Source organism: Planococcus citri, chromosome 1 (genome assembly GCF_950023065.1).
Source record: "Planococcus citri chromosome 1, ihPlaCitr1.1, whole genome shotgun sequence".
Classification (NCBI taxonomy): Eukaryota; Metazoa; Arthropoda; class Insecta; order Hemiptera; family Pseudococcidae; genus Planococcus; species Planococcus citri.
Genome location: NC_088677.1, coordinates 57927208 through 57952287, shown reverse-complemented (window position 1 = coordinate 57952287; position 25080 = coordinate 57927208). Strand labels below are relative to the sequence as shown.

The 25080-nt window shown below is 34.1% G+C and overlaps 3 protein-coding genes and 1 long non-coding RNA gene across 7 annotated transcripts; 1 reads left to right on the top strand and 3 right to left on the bottom strand.

Moving 5' to 3' along the window:
• Positions 1 to 74: 74 nt before the first annotated feature.
• On the bottom strand, positions 75 to 3098 carry LOC135833102 (esterase E4-like). The gene is made up of 7 exons (XM_065346724.1): positions 2536 to 3098; positions 2136 to 2273; positions 1878 to 2037; positions 945 to 1130; positions 653 to 867; positions 423 to 576; positions 75 to 333 (listed from the first exon to the last, which is right to left on the bottom strand). The coding sequence occupies exons 1-7, from the start codon at positions 2674 to 2676 to the stop codon at positions 86 to 88; spliced, it is 1242 nt and encodes a 413-aa protein (XP_065202796.1). The 5' UTR covers positions 2677 to 3098; the 3' UTR covers positions 75 to 85.
• An 87-nt stretch (positions 3099 to 3185) lies between these two features.
• Positions 3186 to 6440, bottom strand: LOC135833098 (esterase E4-like). Its single transcript, XM_065346719.1, has 10 exons — positions 6150 to 6440; positions 5414 to 5551; positions 5122 to 5281; positions 4866 to 5051; positions 4557 to 4771; positions 4332 to 4485; positions 4075 to 4247; positions 3850 to 4009; positions 3663 to 3780; positions 3186 to 3571 (listed from the first exon to the last, which is right to left on the bottom strand). The coding sequence occupies exons 1-10, from the start codon at positions 6288 to 6290 to the stop codon at positions 3385 to 3387; spliced, it is 1632 nt and encodes a 543-aa protein (XP_065202791.1). The 5' UTR covers positions 6291 to 6440; the 3' UTR covers positions 3186 to 3384.
• A 178-nt stretch (positions 6441 to 6618) lies between these two features.
• On the top strand, positions 6619 to 8395 carry LOC135833106 (uncharacterized). The gene is made up of 2 exons (XR_010556405.1): positions 6619 to 6702; positions 8145 to 8395. It is a non-coding gene; the product is annotated as an uncharacterized LOC135833106 (long non-coding RNA).
• A 1004-nt stretch (positions 8396 to 9399) lies between these two features.
• Positions 9400 to 17832, bottom strand: LOC135833069 (esterase E4-like). Of its 4 annotated transcripts, XM_065346685.1 has the most exons (14): positions 17671 to 17832; positions 17122 to 17602; positions 17013 to 17026; positions 16746 to 16931; positions 13580 to 16651; positions 13360 to 13497; positions 13121 to 13280; positions 12853 to 13038; positions 12517 to 12737; positions 12279 to 12438; positions 12016 to 12191; positions 11758 to 11917; positions 11150 to 11267; positions 9400 to 9639 (listed from the first exon to the last, which is right to left on the bottom strand). In XM_065346685.1, the coding sequence occupies exons 5-14, from the start codon at positions 13718 to 13720 to the stop codon at positions 9474 to 9476; spliced, it is 1626 nt and encodes a 541-aa protein (XP_065202757.1). In that variant the 5' UTR covers positions 13721 to 16651; positions 16746 to 16931; positions 17013 to 17026; positions 17122 to 17602; positions 17671 to 17832; the 3' UTR covers positions 9400 to 9473. The 4 variants fall into 4 exon arrangements, with proteins under 4 accessions (XP_065202757.1, XP_065202755.1, XP_065202754.1 ...); XM_065346683.1 differs by having other exon boundaries at positions 16746 to 17026; XM_065346682.1 differs by having other exon boundaries at positions 16746 to 17602.
• Between the last annotated feature and the right edge of the window lie 7248 nt (positions 17833 to 25080).

The following is a 25080-nucleotide window of genomic DNA, read 5'->3' as shown; positions in this document are numbered from 1 at the left end:
TTCAAATTTATAAACGAACACTGAAGATGGCAAGTCTTTCGATATCGGATTAATAATTGTATTGTAAATATCAGATATTGATATATCAGTCTGAATCTGTTGATTTAAAATATTCTGTATCAATGGCCTGAAAAATCGCAGAAGTCAATCGCACACTTTCGTTCATTTTGATGGGCAGTGGTGCTTGTTCAACTGGTTGTCCGTTTAGATAGAATGTTTCTGCTTCTTTGTAGATCGATTGAATGTCGTCGTCGCTGCAGTGGTATCCCCAACCGAAACAATTCTGACGCAGAGAATTTTTAAAGTTTTTTTCCGTTAGTGGTCTGAGACTCCCTACATTGTGCCATGCCGTGATGGATTATCATTGAAAAAAGAAACAAAAAACAAAATTCTAAGAATCAGGAACTTGTTAGTCAACTCACGAATAAACCCCATTACAGATTCGATTTGTGAAAATCCTATTATGATTGGTATTCGTGTCATTGATTCAATCAGATTTTCTGGCAAGTCTGGTAGAATTCCCCCTTGATCGAGTGTTGGGTTAAATACGCACATCGGTACGATGGGAGCGATCGTCTATTAATTTTACTGAAATATAGTAAATTGGTCACGTAATTTTATAAACTACAATTAGTTCATTTCATTTAGATACCTGATGTAAAACATTTTGACATCGTCTAAATCCTTCAATCAAAATCACCGGTTCTTGTTTTTTTAAAAACATTAATATTTTTTTACCATCTTGAAGGTTTCCATCGTAACCAATATTTGTTGCCATTTCTTGAGCATAGTTCTCATTGGTTTTTCGGTAAGGTGATACTGAGTGAGTTAAATGCCCGCTCATCAAGACAGCTTTGTGAAACAAACCTATGTAGTCATCGAAAATCGACTCTTTTAGGGTTGGATAAAATGTTGGTCAATTTTATTAAATTTGCAGTAGGTACCCTTGGCTGAAGGCGATAGCATTAAAATGTGCACTAGTGCAGAACCACTGCTGCTTCCAAGTAATGTTACGTTGTCTGCATCACCACCAAAAGATCGTATATTATCTTTAATCCATCGCAGCGATAGGACTATGTCTTTGATTCCTTGATTACCTGCACATTCCTTCAATTTCAGATTTAAAAATCCTGTAAGATAAAATACAAAAGATTACCTACTTTTTTTTTTTTTTTTTTTTTTTTGTCAAGAATATTATGATAGGTACCGTTCTAACCTGAAAAATGTACCAAAAGATCTAAAATTTTAATATTGAGCGTGAAAATACTAACAAAAAATCATAAAATTGGGCCAAATAAATTGCTCTTTGCATGTGCTTGTACATTTGGTTTTGATAAAACTGTCTGAGAATTTGCTACAGGAAAATTTCAACTCAACACAGTAATGTTCAAAAATACATCACGATATAAAATGTTATGTATTTACTTCAAATTTCGTTGAAATTTTCAAAATTTATATTTAGCCCATCTAAAATTTTGAACTACGAGATTATCCGAATTCAAAAACACGTTGTTCAACAGTCTTCTCCAAATACGTGTTTTCCAGTTTAATTTTGAGTTGTCTCCTCCCCTATTTTTCAATCAAACTTTGATCATTATAATTATTTTCTTTCATTTTTCAGTTTTTAATAAACTTTTCCTGGAAAATTGATCAGCTTTTCGCTTGAAAAAATCCGGTACCCCCCCCCCCGGTCAAAGTATGTATTTCTTGAAAAATAAAATTTGTGACTTGAAGTTCTACATAGGTCATTTGAAATGCTTCTCTGTTTTGGATACCTGCATCCCTTACTAACTCTAAGTGTTGGATAAGGATATTATTTAATTTTTGAAATTTTTCTTATTTTTTCATGATTATAGTCGTATTATGTGTCAAATTACCCAAGATATGCAATCTGTATGAAATACAGACGTATACGATATCGTTATGCATGACAAATTCTGGTGATCCATAGAATTCTGTTTGAGGAGATCCAAAACTGTAGGCTCCTGGATGAATGTTGACAATTACTGGTCTCAGAGCTTCGTTATTTCGTGGTAACTGTATAAATGATGAAATCAAATAATTTACAGAAATTTGAATACTTGGTACCTACTAATTTTGGCACTTGAAACAGGTAGACAAAAATGAGTACCTACTTTTGTTGTGTGAATATTATTAAATAAGCAGTCTTCTGTTCCCATGAGCTCGTAAGTTAACAAGGAAAATTGTATGCAGCCTTCCTTTTCAATGGTGGCGTCCTTTACATCTTTCCAAGGTTTTGCTTTTATTGGATCCTTTATGTGCAATTGATTTATATAATTTGTGTACACCTAGTTTGATTAGGTATATAATCTAGGACAGTACTTTTTTGTGAGGGCATGCGGGAGCTCGCAGTGCCTTCAAATAAAATTTCGAAAATTTCTAAAGTTGTCATAAAAATTTTTTAAAAATAAAAGAATTTGAAAAAAATGATTTTTTTTTTTGAAAATCAACGTGCCTTAAAAAAGAAGGGACCAAAAAATATCTGATCTTGGATATGTAGGAATTGTAGAATACCTTGAATCTGAGTGTGTTGATAGGTGGCTGTCCATAAGGAATTCCAAAAAAAGAATAGAATTCTGTTCCAGAAAACTTGGATGTTTGTTTAATACCCCTAATTTTTCTTTCTTTTACAGTAACAACCACTTTTTCGACCATTTTGTCACTTGAAAAAATCGAATTAAGCGGTATTTATCGCGAGTGAATTCGCGACTGTTGAAATACTAAAATGTGCTTTTCTGAGCATCAAGTTACATTGTAAAAGATATATGGGTATGTATGACGTAAGGTGAAAAAGTTGAATTGTTCGAAGATGTCATCAAAATTGCTCGTAGATCTTTCGTCGCTACAAATTGCATTACCAATTTATTTTCATTTTATGAGCGCTGTTTTGTGATGTATCGTTTTCAGCCTTGAAGTGTCTCATATTTTTTTCAAACCTAGATGTTTTAAAATTTGCATAATTTGTTTTATTTACGCGAATAGGTATTAAACTATCATAAGAGTCGAGGAGCGACGTAAGTAAATGCTCAATTTGATGATGTATTCTTACTTCTTACCACGAACTGCCTCATTTCAAAGTTGAGTATTTAGTGGAAAAATTGGTTTTTCAGAAGTAACAAAACTTCGTATTGTTCAAAGAATGAAGAGCCTGAATAAATAATGCATTTTAAGCTCAAACAAGCTATTTGACTTATTTTTATTAGATAATGTTAGTAGGTACATAGCATTAAAATCATGAGAATGGGTTTATGATTAGAATAATTACTGTGAAATTTTACCGTCGATGCAGGTGGGGGATTATGGTTAGTTGCGACATGTTGCATTATTGCACAGTAAAAATAGGTACCTACATTGATTCATAAATTAGCTAGGTACAAAAACATCGTCATTCGGCCTGGCGTACTTCTTGCGTATTTTTTCCCAAAATTCCACCCTATCGTTGTTCAATTTACCATCGACCATCACCATAGGATTGTTAATACTCAGATAACACGGGTTCTCTTGCGTAGATGATTCCCACTTCACAGGAAAATTTTCATAATTTGGATTTCTTAACAAAAAATAAATATTTTATCGTACATAGTTATGGCCATGAACTACATATATCCCCCATTGTCATTTCAAGTGATATTTATTCATACCCTGTTCGAGCGAATGTAGCAACAAGTTTAGTGAATATTTCCACCATTTTACGAGTTTCTTTATCCTTTGGGTCGCCAAATCGATTCCAGTAACTAAAGTCAGTAGCGTGAAAAGTTCCTGAAAATCAAATTCTCTTGCAAATTTCTTTTTTCTAATTGGTGCAAGTGTACATTTTCGACCACGTACCTTTGATTGGCTCATCTATCGTGTCTTTCAGTGTAGTATTCATGGAATGTATATTTCCCTCGAATTCGAACTTATAAACGAACACGGATGAGGGCAAGTCTTTTGATATCGGATTAATGATCGTTTCATAAACGTCGAACATCAGTATGTCGTTTTGAATCTGTCAACGTGCATCTATTATTTTTCGTTTATTATATTAATAATTGAGACAAATTGCATTCTTACATCCATTTTGACAGAAAGAGGTGCTTGCTCGATAGGTTGACCATTCAAATAAAATGCTTCCACTTCATTGTAGATGGACTGGACTTCATCGTCGCTGAGTTGATATCCCCATCCAAAAAAATTTTGACGAAAAGAGCCTTTAAAATTTTTCTCTGATAATGGCCTTAAACTACCTAAAAGCGAAACAAACAGGTTTATGAGTTGAAACATTTCATGTACCAAAAATTTGATACTTACCTGTGCATACGTCAACTTACGAACAAACCCCATTACAGATTCAATTTGTGAGAATCCTATCATGAGTGGTATTCTTGTCATTGTTTTAATCAAGTTTTTCGGCAAGTCTGGTAAAATATCTCCTTGATCAAATGTGGGGTTGAACACGCAAATCGGAATGATAGGAGCGATAGTCTAAGAAGAATACATCTACATAAGTAAAATCGAATATCGAATTCAGCGATTCCTTTAATTCTTCAAATTACCTCTTGTAAAGTTTTTTGGCAACGTCTGAACCCTTCAATCAGCATCAAGGTATCTAGATTTTTTAAAAATATCAATATTTTTTTATTGTCTTGAAAGTTTCCGTTATACCCGAATTGTTTTGCTATTTCTCGGGCATGATCCTCATTCGTTTCTTGAAAAGGTAAAACTGAACTATTCAAATGCCCGGCCATCAATATAGCTTTGTGAAATAAACCTGCAGGTATATGTACAAAATTGGTGCATTTGGCAGTAAAGTACACTTTTTGTGGAGTTGTTAATTTTTTTAGCTAATACAAATACATTCATACCCTTGGCTAGAGGCGATAACATTAACGTGTGAGTAAGCATTGATCCACTGCTGCTCCCAATTAACGTCACGTTGTCCGGATCGCCTCCAAATGAACGTATATTATCTTTAATCCATCGAAGTGATAAAACTATATCTTTAACTGCTTGATTGCCCGAACATTCCTTTAATCTCAAGTTTAAGAACCCTGCAAAATAAAGAAAGGGATGAAAGAACTTTTTAAAAAAATGTACCTAAAAATGTTTGATTATACCTACCCAAAATATGTAATCTGTATGCAATACAAACGTATACGATGCCATTATGCATTATGAATTCAGGAGATCCATAGAATTTCGTTTGTGGTGAACCGAAGCTAAACGCTCCTGGATGAATGTTGACAATTACTGGCATAAGAGCATCATTATTTCGTGGTAACTGAGTCAATAGTGAAATACAAAATATTTCAAGATTAAATTCTTATTCACTTGTTGACTGTTACCTATACCTACGCATGTACGTAGGTACTGTGGTACTGTAGCTGAGCTGATATGCATTTGAAAAAAATACCTTTGTCGTGTGAATATTATTAAATAAGCAGTCTTCTGTTCCTATAAGCTCGTAAGTCAGTAATGAAAATTGTACGCAGCCTTCTCTTTCAATCGTTGCATCGTATATATCTTTCCAAGGTTTTACTTTGACTGGATCCTATAATACATGTGTACATGCAATACCTATGTAATGTATCTTCTATAGATACATATACCATACCTACATACTTGCTGTAGTTATTGGAATTTGATCATTATTATTTTTATTACAGTAAAAGCTCGTTATAACGCTCTTCAAGGGACAGGAGAAAAAGAGCGTTATAAGCCGAAGCGCATTATAACCGAAAGTCTCGTTTTAACGCTGATTAGCGTTATACCGCGAATTCTTTTTTTAAAGTGAAAAAAGCGTTGTAAAGAAAGTGGAAACGTGAATTTTATTTTAAATTTGAACAACTGTTCCAGTTGGAAATGAAAAAATCTGAAATTTAAAAAAAAAAACTGTTGTTGTGACCAACATTTTCAGAAAGTGATAATTTTTTACACATGAGTAAGCTTTTTTTCGCAAAAAATTGGGTTTTTGTTGTTAAAATTATGAAAAAATGTGATTTTTCCTGAATTTTAGAGCGTTATATCGCGATTAATTTTACATTGGTTTAAATGGGGATGTCAAGGGACTGGAAGAAATCAGCGTTATAACGAAATCAGCGTTATATCCGAAAGCGTTATAATGAGCTTTTACTGTATTATCAGATTACCTTGAACCGGAGCACATCTGTAGGTGGTTTTCCATAAGGTACTCCAAAGAAAGAATAATATTCGGTATCAGAAAACACAGATCGTTGTTTGATTCCTCGAATTTTTCCTTCGTTCACAGTGACAATGAGCTTTTCTGACATTTTTGATTTTTACTTTTCAGTCTTTCCTAAATACTATATGTACTTATACAAAGCAGTAAAATTGCTTGGGTATTTTATGACGACTGATTGCGCCATGAAAAAACACTATAAAAAGCACGTCGCACAGTGGGCTGTGAGCACCCTCAAAACGCGCGAAATTCGGTAAAATCAAACTTCACCAAACGAGTTGATGCCAACACTAGGTTGTCACCTAACATTAAACTAGTACGAAATCAGCAACGAAACCATTTTAACCCCTTCCTTGTGTCTGGTTCGCGAGTGTTCTTATCGGCGACGCGCTGTCTGCTGTGTCTGGGGGTTCATTTTTTGCGACACCTTTGTGTTGAGTACGCGTGCGTTGTGTTTGTGGTAGGGTTTGCATATGGTTCCAGCATGGATAGTTCAGCTAAAAGTAAGTACTTTTCATCAATTTACTCGATTTTAGTTTTTATAAAGTACCTGTGGAGGAATGATTTCTTTTAAAACCTCGTTTTTTTGGCTACATGGCTGCATAAATTGGAATAGAACAAATTTTCGCACGTAGACGCACGGGAAATTCCAGTGGCTGGTAATACTTGAGATAGTGTATTTCAAGATGCCATGTGCCATTTTTGACCGAAAGTGACCCAAATACCTCCAAAAGTGAATTGTAGTGAATAATTATGGTGAATTTTGTTAAAATGCTACAAATTTTTTCTTGCTGGGACATTTACGGCTCTACAACAGAAAAATTCGGCTGTAAAGATTCACAGTACGTCAAATGGTACATTTCCGCGGTGTCAGATGACGAATTTGGTCAGTGTATTCATTGTAAGGGTGGGGGGTACAGATTGAAAAATTCAAAATTCACCCTCAGCAATGCGTGATACATCAAAATATATGTTATCGAGGTCGCAGAATACGAATTTGACAATATTTTTTTTGATGGGGTGAGGGGTGAGGGGTGAGGGGTGAGGGGGGTAAAAAATTCAAAATTCGACCATAATTATGTGTGACATGTTGAAATGTATGTTTTCGGGGGCGTAGATTACGAATTTGACAATATTTTTTGTGTAGGGATGAGGTACGGGGGGCGAGGGGGTGAAAAGTTCAAAATTCGACCATAATTATGTGTGACATGTTGAAATGTATGTTTTCGGGGGCGTAGTATACGAATTTGGCAATATTTTTTTCTTAGGGGTGAGGAGTGGGGGTGAGGGGAGTAAAAATTCAAAATTCGACCATATAATGACGTGTGACATATTGAAATGTATGTTTTCGAGGGCGTAGATTACGAATTTGACAATATTTTTTCTTAGGGGTGAATAGTGGGGGATGAAGGGAGTGAAAACGGCAAAAAATTCAAAATTGACTATAATGATGCATTATTTATGTCGAAATGTACGTTTTCGAGAGTGTAGATTACTATCCCCCTTATGTTTTTGGGGCCACAGAATACGAATTTGACATTATTTTTTTGAGTGGTGAGGGGGGGGTGAAAATTACAAAATTCGACCACAGCTATACGCGATATATCAAAATATATGTTGTCGAAGTCGTAGATTACAAATTTGAAAAAAATTCGAGGCCATAGATTACGAATTTGGAAATGCATTTTTCTTGTGAGTTGGTGAAGTGGGGGTAGAAGGGATGAGAAATTGAAAATTTAATCATAACGATGCGCTATGCTTAAAAAAAAATGATTTTAAAGCTCGTAGATCATCAATTTGACTGATTTTTTTATTAAAGTGGATGGTGGGGGTAGAAGTGATGAAAAATTCAAAATTAAACTATAGCTATGCGCCATACTTTATTAAATTTTACACAATCCATTCCATATCACTAAAGAAAATTTATTTTCATCTTTGTTACCAGATATATCAAGATTACAAATTTTCCATGAATTTTTTTTTATAAACGGAAAATTTATAAAAAACCCTGATGTTCCGGAAACGTTGTGCTCGAGATTAAAAGTTCCAAGAAGACGACGATGATGACGATACAGACCAAGAAGACGACGACGATGACGATAAAGACCAAGAAGAAGACGACGACGACGACGAGGACCAAGATAATGACGATTAGATTAAGTTGTGATGTTATGTGAATTAAAAATTTAAGCCGTTTCACGCATTCAATTTGTGATCTACACCCTCAAAAACATACATTTCGACATACACACCATTTTAGTCCAATTTTGGCTTTTTCATCCCCTTCATCCTCCACCATTAACCCCTGAGAAAAAAATATTGTCGAATTCGTGATATATGCACTCGAAAACATACATTTCAATATGTCACACGTCATGATGGTAGAATTTTGAATTTTTCATCCCCTCACCCCTCACCCCCAACTTCTACACAAAAAATATTGTCAAATTCGTAATCTACGCCCTCGAAAACATACATTTCAATATGTCACACGTCATTATGGTCGAATTTTGAATTTTTCAACCCCCTGCCCCCTCACCACCCACTTTTACACAAAAAATATTGTCAAATTCGTAATCATACGCTCTCGAAAACATACATTTCAATATGTCACACGTCATTATGGTCGAATTTTGAATTTTTCAACCCCCTGCCCCCTCACCACCCACCCCTACACAAAAAATATTGTCAAATTCGTAATCTACGCTCTCGAAAACATACATTTCAATATGTCACACGTCATTATGGTCGAATTTTGAATTTTTCACCCCCTCACCCCTCACCCCCCACCCCTACACAAAAAATATTGTCAAATTCGTAATCTACGCCCCCGAAAACATACATTTCAATATGTCACACGTCAATATGGTCGAATTTTAAATTTTTCACCCCCCTCCCCCCTCAACCCCCACCCCTACACAAAAAATATTGTCAAATTCGTATTCTGCGACCCCAAAAACATTAGGGAGGATATCATTGTACCATTGTTTTGGAGTTCATCGTAAGTTTTTGAATTACGCCCGTTTTGAGGGTGCTCACAGCCCACTGTGCGTCGATATGTACTGCTAGGAAAATTCTGGGTATAGTTTTATTACTTTTAACATCTAGATATGGAAAAATTTTGAATTTATTTTAAAAAGTTTGTTGCGAAAGGTGCGATACGTCTTGTTTATTCGATAAAAAAAATTCGCAAGTCGAAGTAAATGAAAATATTTTTTTGGTTTAATGTACAATTCTCTTACTTAATGTATTCAATTTGAAAAGTGATGATCTATCAACATTTTTTTTGAAATTGTTCCTTTATCTTGTCCCAAAATTCTAATTTCTCGTTATGCAATCGACTATCGACCATTTCCAAATCATCATTTATGCTCAGATAACAGGGAGAATCTGCTTTGGTAGGTCTCCAGTGAACTTTCACATCTTCATTATTAGGATCGCTAAAGAAATTGAGAAGTGTTGGTTTATTTGTAAATATAATATTTAGTGAACATTGTTCAGGTGGGCTGGTGAACGAACCGATTGTTTTGTTCTGTTCATGTCATGAACAAAAACTTTTCATAGTAAAATGTTCTGTTTTGGCGTTCACGTTGATTTAATTGTACAAATATTTTTGTTCTGTTCTGTTCTTACTTTTGCTATCATTTTTCCTTCAATTTCATGACTGATTCTCCGACGAAGATAAAGTTTTTTACACGTTCTTTGAAAATTAGGCCATTGAAAGACAAAACGATACTTCGTATCATAAAAATAAAGCATGAGACATGCAAAAGAGTGAATAATTTGGGTAAAATTGAAAAATTAATACCTATTGTTTTGTTCCAATAATAAAATTACTGTTCTTTTCTTTAGAATAGGTACACTAGGCAACTTTTTTTGACTTTTTTTTGTGTTTGGTTTGAAAATGGGCTTAATTGATAGTTTAGACCCTAATACAAAAAACAGAGTGAGTTTTTTAAATTTGAGTTGTTTATGTGGTCAGGAAAGACTGTCAAAGTTGCGAAAATGGCAATTTTTTCCCTACTTCAAGAGTTAGTAGCGAATCCGTATTGTTTTGCGAAAAAAACTAAGGTCATTTTCGGATTCTACGCACTTTTTTAAGTAAACTAATTTAATTTCATATGATCGGAAAATGAGTAGTTTCCTAGACAGTTTTGTGGTTGGAAAATACGTCTTTAACGCATCTATCTAAACACGCGCGGAAAGTAGTTACGAGTACTTCCCTCCCTAGGGAGGAAAGTAACTGTTTTCCGCACATGTTTACAAATTCGAAATTAGCCATTTTTAAAAATTTCAGCATTTATTTTCCTCCCATATGAAATTAAAATAGTATACGCGACAGGATTGGACAGGGCCGCAGAGCAGCCAGGGAGCGGAGCCCCGTAGTAAAAAATAACGTAATATGTAAATACGAGCGTAAGTACGCAAATAAAATAAAAACAACGTAATTACGGTACACATAGGTTAATTTGGATACATTTTGATTTATTTATTTTTTCTTTTTTAGCATAAATTTAATTTTCAAAAATTCACCAAAATCGAAAAATGTCTTTTCGCACTTTAAATTTTGGCTGGTGATAAATGTTTCTATGCTTTTTCGATCCAGCTTTGTCCAGTTCAAGAAATTTCGTGCACGACCTATGTTGGGAAGCAAAATCTGCGATTTCGGCTGACTTGTCAATCAAAATGGCCGCGATTTTAGGCAAGTTTGCTTTAAAATGTTCTTTAGGGTGTTCGTTTTGAGAAAAAAGTTATGCCAGAGGATCGAAGGGGGGGGGGGTGAAATTATTCCTATTTTTATATTCAAGACTATTTAGGACTCATTTCCATAGACTGTTCGGGTAACCTTCAGAAAATTTGAAAATGTTTAGTAAGTATTTATAATTCGTTCGTAGATAGTGTTCTGTTTTGTTCTGTTCACCAGCCCTGCAAGTTTAACCAATTCTTTACCCGGTTCTTGCAAAAGTGGTGATGAATTTTGTAAATGTTTCTACCATCTGTTTCGTTTTAACGTTGCGAGGATCGGAGGAGCGTGACCAATAAAAACCATCATCGCAATGAAAAGTACCTTCGGAGAAACAAATCAAAAATATCAGAGATTTCAAAACGAAACAATTGATGAGATTTTGGGACCCGATGTTATCTAAATTTCCGCTTTTGGAAGCTGAAATCAATTTTATTCATTTATTTTTCAGTTATTTTTGAATGTGGAAAAATGGAAATATATTGTGTTGATCTCTAGGTACCTACCTATCTAATAACTTAGTTTTGATGATTCAGGAAAATTCAAAAAAGGCTGGATGAGCATTAGACAGATTTTATTTTGAAAAAAGAAACGTGCACGAATTATGAACCCATAGAATAAATCTAATTCGCGAAATATTAAAAATATGTGTCGGCAATCGAAGTTCAAGCTTTCAAAGTTGAATATCAATTTCTCATCAGAAATTCAACATTTTTTAGCGAGTCCCGGACTAATAAATGTTGGAAGAAAAAAGTACCAGAGTTTCTTCCCAGCTACTAATGTACCTACTTACTTTTTTGTGTCTGAAAATTACCTTTTATTCGTTCGTCGAACATATTCTTGTACATACTTTTCATGGTACCAATTTCACCTTCGAATTGAAATTTATAAACGTATACAGGCGATTCTGGATTGGAAGCCACAACGTTGATTAATGTATCATAAACGTCTGATAACATGATACCAGTTTGAATCTGAAGGCAAAAAAAAGTTGAATACGCAAAAATGACTGAAAGATATGGTGGTACATATGTGCGTGTAATGAGTAACTAGTAATAAGTGCCTCACTTACATCTATCTTTGTTGGTAAAGATGCTTCCTTTATTGGCTTTCCCTGTGAGTAGAACGACTCGACTTGTTTGTATATTAGCTCAATATCATCGTCACTCAAATCACGCCCCCATCCCCATTTATTTTGACGAATTGATGTTTTGAAGTTTCTTTCAGTACTTTCTCTAATTGATCCTTCTGTAAAGTGAACACATACTTCCTTGTAAAGTTATCAGCTGATGTATGCTTGATTTAATCAATTAGCTCATCTACTGCTTCACTTACGAATGAACCCTAGAACAGATTCTCTATCGCAATATCCGAAAAGTAATGGGATTTTTGAAGTCGACTGTATTAAATTTCTGGGAAATTCAGGTAATATTCCGTTCTCACCACAGTCAACGGTTGGTGTGAAAACTCCGCAAGGAAGAATTGGCGCGATATCCTAGAATAAATATGGATTTAGAATTCGTTGATTTTACCTGAAAATTGTGAAGAATTGAATTATCTACTCTTTGCGTACCTGACGAACTTCCTTCACAAGCTGACTTCTGTATTCTCCAACAAAATCCAAGGGACCCAATTTCTTTAAAAATGCCAAAAGTTTTTTTTTGTCATCGATACTTCCTTCATAACCGAGCGAACGTGCGAATTTGTATACAATTTGCTCGTTTGTATCTTCGCCATATGGGTCGTCAGGATTAAATATGTATAATCCCATCATAACAGCTTTATGAAATAGACCTGAAAAATTAAGTTGAATCATTTAATTATGGTGAATATTAGGTTATGACTTATGAATGAACTGTCAACTCAGAATAGGGAAATTTTTTTAATGATCATGATGATTATTTCATGCCTTCTGTCTCTGGTGATAACATTAATATATGAATGATCGCTGCTCCACTACTGCCTCCCAGCAGAGTAACATTTTCCGGGTCTCCTCCGAACGATTTTATATTATCTTTTATCCAACGTAGCGACAGCACAATATCTTTGATGCCCTGATTTCCGGAACACTCTGGTATCCCTAAATTCGAAAAACCTGAAATACTTGTATAATCAGGCGGATGAAATTTTTCATTTCTCGACGAGATGAAAATCATCTATTCAAAAAATAAGTTTACCCAGAACGTGCAGTCTGTGTGCTATTCCAACATAAACTATATCATGATGCATGATGAAAGCGGTGCTCCCGAAGTGATTTTCATTTGGTGAACCATGGTAATACCCTCCACCATGTATGAGGACAATTACCGGTTTCAAAGGGCTAGATTTGGTTGGCAACTTGTTCAAAAATAAATAATTGTTGATGAATTTTCATCTCCCAATTACAATACAATTGTAAAATGCTTATTGCGCTTACTTCTGACGTATGAATTTTATTAAATAAGCAATATTCTGTCCCCAGCACTTGGCAGAATTTAAGGGAAAATTGTATACAGCCTGGTTTTTCGATTGTAGCGTCGTAGATATCTTTCCAAGGTTTCACTTTTACCGGATCCTGGGTGGAATTTTTCAACAGGTACGTAATTTTAAAATTGCAAAATTGAATCAATTTCTTAATGAATCAGGGAGATAATTACTTTGAATCGTAGCGTGTTGATTGGTGGTTGTCCATATGGTACTCCATAAAAAGAAAAAAATTCGGCTCCCGAATATTCAGATTTCTTTTTGATTCCACGAATTTTACCTTCCTTTACCGAGACCACGACAGTTTTAGGCATGTTCGCTATTTACTTGGTGATTGTATTTTCTTGTAGAGAATGAAAATTTTGCCAAAATTCCGCTTTTTGTTGAGAACATGTGAACTTGTCATTCGCCTATCTGTTTTCCTTGGGCTTCGGTGATGTTTTCCATTTTATGTGTGAAATAACAAGCTACATACCTAGACCTACTAGATAAGATATATTCGAATCAGTCTTGCGAAATTTTCTCAAATTTTTCCACCGTGGTGAAGTGTAGGTAGGTATGTACGAGTATTTTTAAAGTTTTATCAGGAGTATGTGACGTCGGAGTACAGAATTTTCTTATTTCTAAAAGAGCCTCGTACCAATACCACTCAGTTTTTTTGAATTTTCAAAATGGCTCCACAACAGTAATCAGTAGGGCTAGGATTTTTATGATAATGCTTTTTTTTTGTAGCAATTACACCCTGTACGGCATAAATATATTTTCTTTGCGTTTCATTCCATTCTGAGGCGAATGGTGAAAGTTGATAGTGCTTTTTTTTGTTTTTTTTTTGTGTAAATCCTTTAAAATGCTTATTTTGGGCCAAAAAGGCGGAAATTTTGCTTTTTTGGGGCTTTTTCTCGTCGTTAGTGCTTTTTTTGGTAAAAATTTGGTATTGTTCGAAAATTACAAAAGTTTATCAACTTTTTGCACATTTTTGAAAAAAAAAAATTGTTGAAAAAACGATTAAGGTAAAGTGGGGTAATTCCGATGGCAAAATTCAAAATTTTAGCAATTTCTCATTTTTTGGATTTCCTGTACATTTTGGGGCAAAAATGATGTAACAACTTTATTCCTGCGTCCTTCAGCTACACATTGACTATATTGAAGAGTGATTTGTGTGAAGGCTTCATACATATAATTGAAAAAACATTTTGGAAGGTTGAGTTATCAGAATTACCCTAAAAATGGAGTAATTCCGATAATGAGTTTTATAAGGAAAGGAATTCTCCCAGGGTAATTCCGAGCCAGTAATGTTGAAATATACCATTTATTGCATATTTAGGTTTTTATTTCATGTAAATTGAATCATTAGAACAAAAATTCAATTTTTTTTACAAATATGCATTTTTGAGGCATAATTTTTGAAACCTAGATCAACTAGAGAAAAATGCCCCGTTTTGAGGATTTTCTTTGATAATTTCGACCCCCTAAAACTATAATACATCAAAACAGCGAAAAAAACATTGCAGGACAATTTTGCTGGGGCTATCGGAATTACCCCACAGCATGAAAAATGATCGACATGTTTAACAATTCAATGCCACCAAACAAATAATTATAAAAGCAAAATCAAAAGAGGTACTGACACTTTAACACGTATTCATCAAATATCAGCTTCTAAACAGAATTTTTCAACAAGTTTTGAACGATAAAAACGAGTTTCAAAAGTGCCCTGTTTTTTGCGGCAAAGGATTTGGGCATTCAGATTTTGAACACTGCACAGACTTGACAAAACAGAGCAGATGAACCATCTGATCATTAATGGGTATAGGTTAGCACTAAAACTACCTACTTTCTTCATCATTTGTGCCAAAATGTGTTTTGCAACAAAGCTAGGGCTTGCTATCGGAATTACCCCACTTTACCTTAGTTCAAAAAAACAAAGGAGGAAAAACTGAAAAATAACAAATTCAGTTTTCATTATTTTTTTCAAGTCTTTTTCAATTTTTAATTTCAGTTTTTTCCTTTTTTTTCATTTTCTTCTTTTCGTTCATTTTGGTTCAAGTTGTAGATATATTTAAGGAAGGTATCTTGCTGGGTTTGAAAAAACCTTCATTTTGATACGTAACATGGTAGGATTTGATAGCGCTTTTTTTTGTTTTTTTCTTACATTTTTATTGTTTTTTTTATAGCGCTTAAAACGTGTTTGATAGCGCTCAAAAATCCTAGCCCTAGTAATCAGTAATCACGAGTTGAAAAAAATTAAATTTTTGCCAGTATATAGGTACCTAAGTACATAATATTTCTCGGTGTGTTCTTCATTTCTATGCCGATTTAAAATCTGTAGCAATGATGGAAAAAGCTTCTTTTGACAGTATTTTCTGCTCTAAGAATGACACTCTGTTGGCGGGAGAATGTAATTTCAAGTGCATCTTACACTGGATTTTAAGAACTTGTCTTGAGATTAAATTATGTTGAGATGGAATGAATATTTCGCGATTATTAATAGCTCGGTCAATTATCCTTAGGAATAATAATCGCAGAATTCATGAATTAATAATCCCTCACACTTGAAAGTACTAGCAAGAAACTTGAAACCATCTGCAGTCGACTTCATAGCGTATTGAAATTAGTTTGCAGAGTGAATTTCAGCTTTCTAACTCTATTTGATAAAATGTTGTGGAAAAAAAGTTTCAAAACTCTGCTGGAGGCTGTATGAATTTTCAAAGCGTTGCCGGAGGCTCAAAAATGTAGAATCATAAAAGTGGTCTTGGATTTTGACAGCAATGGCCTAATTCGACCTACAATCTCGAAATGCCAATTTTTTTAAACTGGGCCATTTTTTTAAAGATATCCCCTCTTTGACGACCCATATCTTCCTTCTATGAGCACCTTCAGACCTAAAAATGCTTCTGGGAGTAATTTTAAACTCAGAATAATGAAGGTATTTATCCACTAAATTTTGTCCTGTTTGACATATTTTTTTTGCGAATCACCCTTATGTTGGTAAGTACTTGAAAACATGACTTTATCCTGTGGTATGATTACCTCTTGTAAAATCTTTTGACATTGCCTTGTGCCATGAATTAATGACTGAGGGTCTTGTTTTTTCAAAAATGTCAACAGTTTTTTATGATCTTGAAGGTCTCCGTTGTAACCGAGACTTACTGCTATTTCTCGACCCTGCCTTACATTACCTTCCTGTTGAATCACGTTTGGAATGGTCAAATATGCGCCCATCAAAACAGCTTTGTGAAATAAACCTGCATATTTAGCAAATTCCTTGTTTACAAAAACAGATTTTTGAAAATTTTAATATACTCAGGTAATTATTTTTTAAAAAGAATATGATCACACCTTTGGCTGAAGGTGAGAGCATTAGAGCATGTATGATCATAGCTCCAGTGCTACTTCCCAGCAGAGTCACATTTTCTGGATCACCTCCGAATGATTGTATGTTGCCCCTAATCCATTGGAGTGATAGAATTATATCTTTTATGCCTTGATTACCTGAACATTCTTTCAGCCCTAAATTCAAAAACCCTGCGAAGTGAATTGATTGATGAAAAGTAAAGATGAGAATCATTCTCTTCATTGCAGAAGTATGACTGGATTACTAATCACCTAGAATATGCAACCTGAAGGAAATACAGACATATATGACATCGGTGTGCATGATAAATTCAGGCGATCCGTAGAAGTCTGTCTGTGGTGTACCAAAAATGTAACCTACTGGGTGAATGTTGACTATTACTGGTCTCAAAATATCGTTTTTGCAAGGTAGCTGCCAATTGTGATAATTTGTTTCAATTATTTCAGCCTGCGAAAGGAGCCTCAAAAAATGGTACGATGTGAGCTCCCTTTTAGTTTGCATAAAATCATATTTTAAGTTGAAGAATTCAATTATTGTTTTTCCATTGTTTATGCGTGCTGCAGAAACATGAACTGAGGCTATTCTTCTCCACCATACCTACTCAGTGCTAGTGCTCCTGTCTCTCTGACTAAAATAATTTTAATTGAAAAAAAAAAGAGATTAGTCATAGATACCTTTGGTACATGGATATTATTAAATAAACAATCCTCTGTCCCCATAAAATCGCAATGGAGCAATGAAAATTGAACGCAACCTTCTTTTTCACTTGTTGCATCGAGAACATCCCTCCATGGGGTTACTTTCACAGGATCCTGTTCGATTCAAATTGATTATTGGCAATCTATACAATATACATTACATTTACTACATAGTAGTATGATTGTACATTTTTTTGGCATCTGCTATTACCGTGAATCGACGTGTGCTTGCAGGAGATCTTCCATAAGGTATTCCAAAAAAAGAATAAAAATTTGTTGCAGAGAACTTTGAAAATTGTTTGATTCCGCGAATTTGCCCCTCATTCACAGTTACCAATATTTTTCCAGACATTTTTACTTTTTTTTTCTGAACTCGAGGGAGTTCAATAATGAAAATGAATGCTTGACGGAAAAATTTCAACGATACTGCAGTTATCTGTTATGTCGACTTTACCACTAAAGGAAGAATTTTTATCGCTTCGTGAAAAGTTTTCTTGGAATTCTGTGGTTGTAAAATGTTTATTATTAGGAATTTTCCTCTATATCTTTCATGTCATCTTAGTTTGTTTTTTCCTTGCTTTAATGCGTTTTATCAGAAGCAAATTCAACGTCCATGAGATGATAACAGAAATTTATAGGTACATGAAAAATTTTGAAAAAACATTTCGTAAATCAGATAAGTACATTTTTTTTTTAGAAATACAACATCGAAAAAAGTACGAATCTCTGTTAATTATCATGATCCAATTTCGTATTTTTTTTGCATCCTTTCCCAAAATTCCATTCTGTCATTGTTCAATTTACCATCGACCATCGTCAGTGAATTGCTTATATTCAAATAACATGGCTTATCTGGGGTTGAAGATCTCCACTTGAATGGCAAATTTTCATAATTTGGGTCTCTGAAAATTATTCAAGTTCATTTAGGTATTACTAACGTGGTTTTGAGTGCAATTTATGCTTATAATCAGTTATATCCATACCCTTCTCTTGCAAATGTAGTTACTAGTCTCGTAAATGTTTCCACCATTTTGCGAGCATCTTCATCTCGTGGGTCTTCGAAATGGTTCCAATAGCAGAAATCACTAGCGTGACAAGTTCCTTGAAATAATAATAGGTATATTTCTCATCGCGTGAGTATAGTTATGCAAACGAGAGTGAATTTTCGTCTACTTAAGTACCTTTGATTGGTTCATCAATTTTCTCCTTTATTGAGGTGTTCAAAGAAAAGATATTTCCTTCAAATTCAAATTTATAAACGAATACTGATGAAGATGGATCCTTTGATATTGGATTCATAATCGTTTCATAGATATCAGATAGTAATATATCAGTCTGGATCTATTGATTTAAAATACATAGTTTGTAACTTCAATTGACAATCAAAGACATAGGTACTTACTTACATTCATTTTCGTGGATAAGGGTGCTTCCTCAAGTGGTTGACCATTGAGATAAAATTCTTCCACTTCTCTGTAGATTGATTCAATGTCCTCGTCGCTGAGATGATATCCCCAACCAAAGTAATTCTGACGAAGAGAACCTTTGAAGTTTTTCTCTGTTAATGGTCTAAGACCTCCTAATTTAAGCAATGACGTTTGTTATTCAATTAATTTAATGTATGTTATATCTTCCTCAACAATTCTTTTGACAAAAATACTCGTTGATCAACTTACGAACAAAGCCCATAATTGATTCGATTTGCGAAAATCCTATCATGATTGGTATTCGTGCCATTGATTCGATCAGGTTTTTCGGTAAGTCCGGTAAAATACCACTTTGGTCGAGTGATGGATTGAATACACAAATTGGAATGACTGGTGCTATGCTCTGAAAAATAATGAAAAAAAACTCAATTTTGTGCAAAATATTTTTTTAGTTGTGTTTAATTGCGCAAAACACCCTTTAATGATTGAACCTTAATTTTCATGTTTTCAGGATTGCATTTATACAACTCTGATGCGGATCTATTTATAAAAAATTTATGGCGGGTGCCTAAAAAATGAAGTTCAGAAAAATATCTATCTAGAGCAGGAGAGAAAATCTATCGGTAAGTATCTCTTTTCTGCCTACCTAACCTACCTTATTACATGCACTATGATGAAAGAATTCTGTTTTTGAATAAATTAATAATATTGATTTTGAACTTATATGGGTTCCCTTCTTTTGATAATTTGTGAAAATTAAATGATGGCGTGTTTTCGCGATGTCATCCATCTACCCCTTCTTCATTAGTGTCTTCAAAAATGATCAAAATTTAGAAAAATTGAATATGATGTGTAATGTGTCATTCTCTAGTTTTTTGAGATAATTGAGTTCAAATACATAACTTATTTTTCAGAGAGGTACAGCTCCCAAATACCCCCCCCCCCCGTTCTTCAGTGTTTGAGCGGAAATAAAAAATTATGAAAATATGGTACGATAAGACTAATCTCACAAATTTGAGAAGTTGCTGAGTTCAAATACATAATTAAAAGTATTCAGTTTTGGGATCTGACTCCTCAGAAGGGAAGTATCCCAACCGGCACAAAAATTTCTGAACTTTGCAAAGAGGACTCTAGAATATACCACTAGCCAAAATTTCAGGTGCTGAAATTCATTTTTTGAGTTTTGGCCAATTTTTGAAAATTCAAATTTGGGCATTTAAAAAAGTTAAAATTAAGTATTTAAAATTTACAATAATGACCAAAAAGTTGGTACTACTGAATTCCAAAATAATCGCCTAATTACAGAAATGATATCTTCCGATGATTTAACGTAATTAATGCGTAATAATTGAGGAGGAAATATTTTCTAAACACGAATTCATCAAAAAAAAAAAAAAATCGATTTGCAAATTTCCAACTTTCAGTAGAATTCTAAAAAGTAGTCTTGGATTTTGATGGCAACGGCCTATAGGTCGACGCAGAACCTTGAATATCACCTTTAGGATCGAGGCTGTTGTTTCCAAAACAGGTTGGGTATGGGCTAGAACGAAGCCCCACTTTTTTTTCGAAAATGTCCTCTCTTTAAGAACCCACATTTCGCTTTCAGGGTAGAGATGAGAAAAGTCGTTAATTTTTTGAATAGATTTTAATCGATTACTTTTGCCGTCGGATCGATTGTAAGCGATTGAAATAATTCAATTTCAAATTGTAGTTAAAAAAATTACTGAAATGATTAAAAAACACGAAAATTCGCGATTTTTTATTACTACCTTACTTACATTCATCATTTAACATTGCACAATAATGTTAAATATTTTTAATCTAAATTGAAAATTGAAATCATAAAGATAGCTGTTTTTATGGTCTGCTGATCCTACCTAATAAGAAATCGTAATTCCTAATCAATATTAATCCTCACTTTTATACAATTTACATCTTTGATTACAATATTCTTTCGATACAGTATAAACGGTTTTCATCTCCGAGGGATGAAACATCTCATTTTGAACTATTTCGCATTCATTTTCATCAATTACTGCATCCCCGCTTAAAGACTCAGTAAGATATCTATGTTGGTTCATTCTTAGGCAAAAGTTATGCAATGCTGCGCAACAATTCACCATTTTTGAGACTTTTTCAGGTCCATAGTGGAGACTCCTCTCCAGCTTCATGCAACACCATCTTCCTTTTACTAAGCCTATAGGTACAGAAATAATTTTAATTAAGCAAAGAAGTCTAAAATATCTACATTTCACATTCTATTAAATAGGTATATGCTTGAGGATTAATCACTGAGAATAAAATATGTACCAATTGCTCGTTCTACGGTGCTTCTAGCTGATGAGTGAAACCTGTTGAATAATTATTCACCAAGAGTTTCAGGATTCCTGAATGGCACCAGTAACCAAGGTTCCAGCGGATAACCACTATCTCCCAGAAGCCATAGATGACTGTTTCTGACGATCTTTCTGGAAATGTATTCCCTGGCATCACTCAACTGCCATATTGATGCGTTGTGAGCACGCCCACAATGTCTCAAGTTGATGCTGTGTATTTCATATGTGTCATTCACTGTAGGCACCTTTTAGAATGAAACAGAAGGATTCACATCTACAGATGATAACGCACCAAGCAACATCATAAAATATATTTAATGATGTTGATGATTTTATAATTTACATACTTACTACTTGAACATTTAACGAATGAAAACCTTTACGATTAATATATTTATATGTTCTTCGTTTTTTTTGATCGCCTGTTTTGCGATGCTAACCTGTGTTCCATCAATGTAACCAAAAACACCTGGTAATCGATATTCATTTCAAATTCTGTAAACATGTAGGATATCCTGTCTCTAATTATGATGAGACATTTCGCTCAGAGCCATTTTTTCAAACAATGATGAATTCAATTAGGATTTTGAGGTTTTCAGATTTTTTTAAATGCTGATGCATGCAATTTAATTTTTTTCAGAATATATGAAGATGATCATTACTGCCGATGTTCACCATTTTAAACGAATACAAAGCATGTGGGTTTTTTAATTCGAATTTTCGATGATTTAAATCATTTTTTTATTCGAATGTAAGAATCATACTCGGGTTTATTTTACAGAAATGATGAAGCCTGACGTTTATGCAGACTTCAACAATACTCTTCAGTAATGAATTAATACGATTGTTTATAAAATCTCCACTTTAAAAAATATTTTCATTAAGTAGAGATGTCGAAACACAATTGGTCATTTTTAAAATCGTTTGTTTAACAAAAAAATGATATACATCAGCAAAAATTCGAATTACATGCTTTGTATTCGTACAAAATAGTGAATACCAGCAGCAATAATCTTCTTTTATATAAATTTGAAAAAAAAATTGAAAAAAATTTGAATTGCATGCATCAGCATTAAAAAAAATCTAAAAACCTCAAAATCTTGATCGCGCGCTTGAAATTTGAAAAAGCGCGCGTATCATAACCGCAACGAAAACGTTGGCTATAGAGAGATAGCGATAGCTTCACATTTTACATTTTACATTTTACAGTACACGTCGTTGTTGCTTCCCTGTTCAAATTAAAGTTCCATACGTTCAGAGCTTGGATCATGTAAAAAGTTGGAGAATTTGGAACAAATTCAGTAGAGACCTTCACTTTGTGTTGGAAGTCATTCAGGAAGTGAAGATCTCCATTGAATTTGTTCCAAATTCTCTGATTTTTTTTTCATGATGCAAGCTCTCAAAATGTCTCATCGTAATCGATTCACCCCTGTTTCAAACCCCCCTTTCATTTAATTTGCTTTTCACTTCTCCATCCCATTCCCCCTTTTGTTTATACATTTTTACGTGACAACTGCTGTCAACATTGAAAACTGTGTAGAAGAAGGAAATGTTTATACAGCAGAATTTTTCAAGTCTTGTTCAACTGTAAGCGAATTTTAAAGAACACCCTGTCGTGTTTAAATGCTTCTTATCTTTTTGCCAGCGCAGGTCTCTCATTTTCGTGTTGGAAAGTTTAAGACGCAGTATCAAAATGTCGCCGGTTAACGGCAACACGGCAACGTGATTGATGGAATAATTTAATTAAGCCGATATCTGGAGTTTTAATCTAAAACTTCTGCTGCTTTTTATTTTTATAATATCGATAATCCGAAACGACGTGCAAGATTCGTTTAATCGGTAATTTATAAACAAAAAACCCTAGGATAATCGAGCTCCAGCGCCCCAGTGATTATCTCTCCAGTCTTAATTATTGCAGCTTTATTTTATTCGCTCGGCTCCTAACTCTTTTACCGAGAAAGTGAAATAATTGAAAATCATTTCTGACGTAGGTTTTTTAGTAGTAATTTGCCAAGTGTCGCACTACGTTTCGAACCAACGGCGTGAAAAATTGTCGCGAGTATTTTTTTCTTCTTTTTAATACTGATGATCGTTGTTGCGCTGCTTTTTTTGCTAGAAGGGATTAGGTCGCCATCTTTGATCCCTTTGAGGCATTTTTTTGTGCAGAGGTTTGCTGTTTCATTGAAAGGGTGGTTCAAAAAGGACCTAATTGGATGCTCTTCTATTAAAGGGTATTTCAGGAAGCTTTGAAGAAAATTTGAGCTTCGACTCTTCATAGAGAAATAAGAAAACCTCTTGATTCTTCTACTCCAATGCTGACCGACTTCGAGTCTCTTACCATATCGAGTTGACCATTTTCTTCAACTTGATTCAGTTTAACAGTCACGATGACCGCGACTTCGAGATCTTTGCCACTGTCCTACCCTATACTTCAGGTTTTTTATATTCTGAGACAAAAAGGAGAGTGGTGACTTTATTCCGTTCTCCAGTTACAATTCATATGCTGATGCTATTTTGTTATTAGCTTCTCCTCATCTCAGAAATGCAAGCGAGCGATTCGAAAATTGACGCAGAAAATCATATTTATACCTATGTACGAATTTTACTGTGAGCAAAATTCGAATTTTTGATAATATTTCCATTTCCTTAATTATTGCACATATTATTATAATGGACACAGATGAAGACAGTACATCCCATATTGAGAATGCACTGATGAGATGAACGAATCTGTGCACAAAAACAATTAAGGAAATGAAATGTTATCAAAAATTCGAATTTTGTTCAGAGTAAAATTCATACATATATGTAAATATAATTTTCTGCAACAATTTTTGGATCGCTTGCTTGGATTTCTCAGACGAGGCAAAGCTAATAACAAAATAGCATCAGCATATTTTATGTATATGTACTAATATAGTCGTTTTAATACACCTATTAAAAGCATTAAAAAGTAAGCAAAAAGTCAAGAGCAATGTGGAAAAAACGAGCAAAGTTGTACAATTTAATGTGCGATCCTGTTATCTCCGGCTTATAAATGAAAAAAACTTACAAATTATTTATAAAAAAAAAAAAATGAAGAAAAAAGGTTGCTTTAACATTTAAAAAAAAATTTGCGATAACTTTTACAAGTTGAAATGAATTATAACGAAGTTAAAGTAGATATTACTCTCTAAACTCAAAGAAGTTGCTTTAATGAAGAACAGTCTTTCAGGCGCAAATACCTCGTAATTTTTCCTTTTGCAAAAAAAATATATAAAAACTGGGAGGTAACTGGCGTGAGGTAAAGGGATCCGCAGAGTAAAAAAGAACCAAAAAGCGGATTAAAAGTATATATTTTAAAAGCAACTTCGGAATTATGAAGAATTTGCTTGTGAAAACACGAAAAACAAGAGTAAAACGCTTAAAAATGAAATTTAAAAAAGTTCACAGCCATTGTTCATTATAAAATGTCGGCGGTGGGAAAAAGCTCTACGTGTTTTTGAATTTTTTTTCACTCGTTTCGCACCCCCGCCCCACCCACGTTCAAGGCTGTCGTGCTGTTGTACCTACGCGAGCGACGAGGAAAGAATAAAAGAGAGAAAAGGAAAAGATACGAACTCGTATCATAAATATATTCCGATATTCGAGCGCATTAAAAGAATTTTGAATTACATTTATCGTTCGTTATTCTTCACGCAGCTAAATTCACCCTTTTGTCTCGTCTTTTTTTTCGCCAGCTTTGTACAATGCTATTCAACTCATTCATTATTTTCGTGTCATTCTGCATGATTAAAATCGTTCTTTTCTTCCCTCCTCTTGCCTGCGTCGTCTCCACTATCGAGTGAGTGGAAAAAAAAAGAAAAAAAGTTCTCCAGT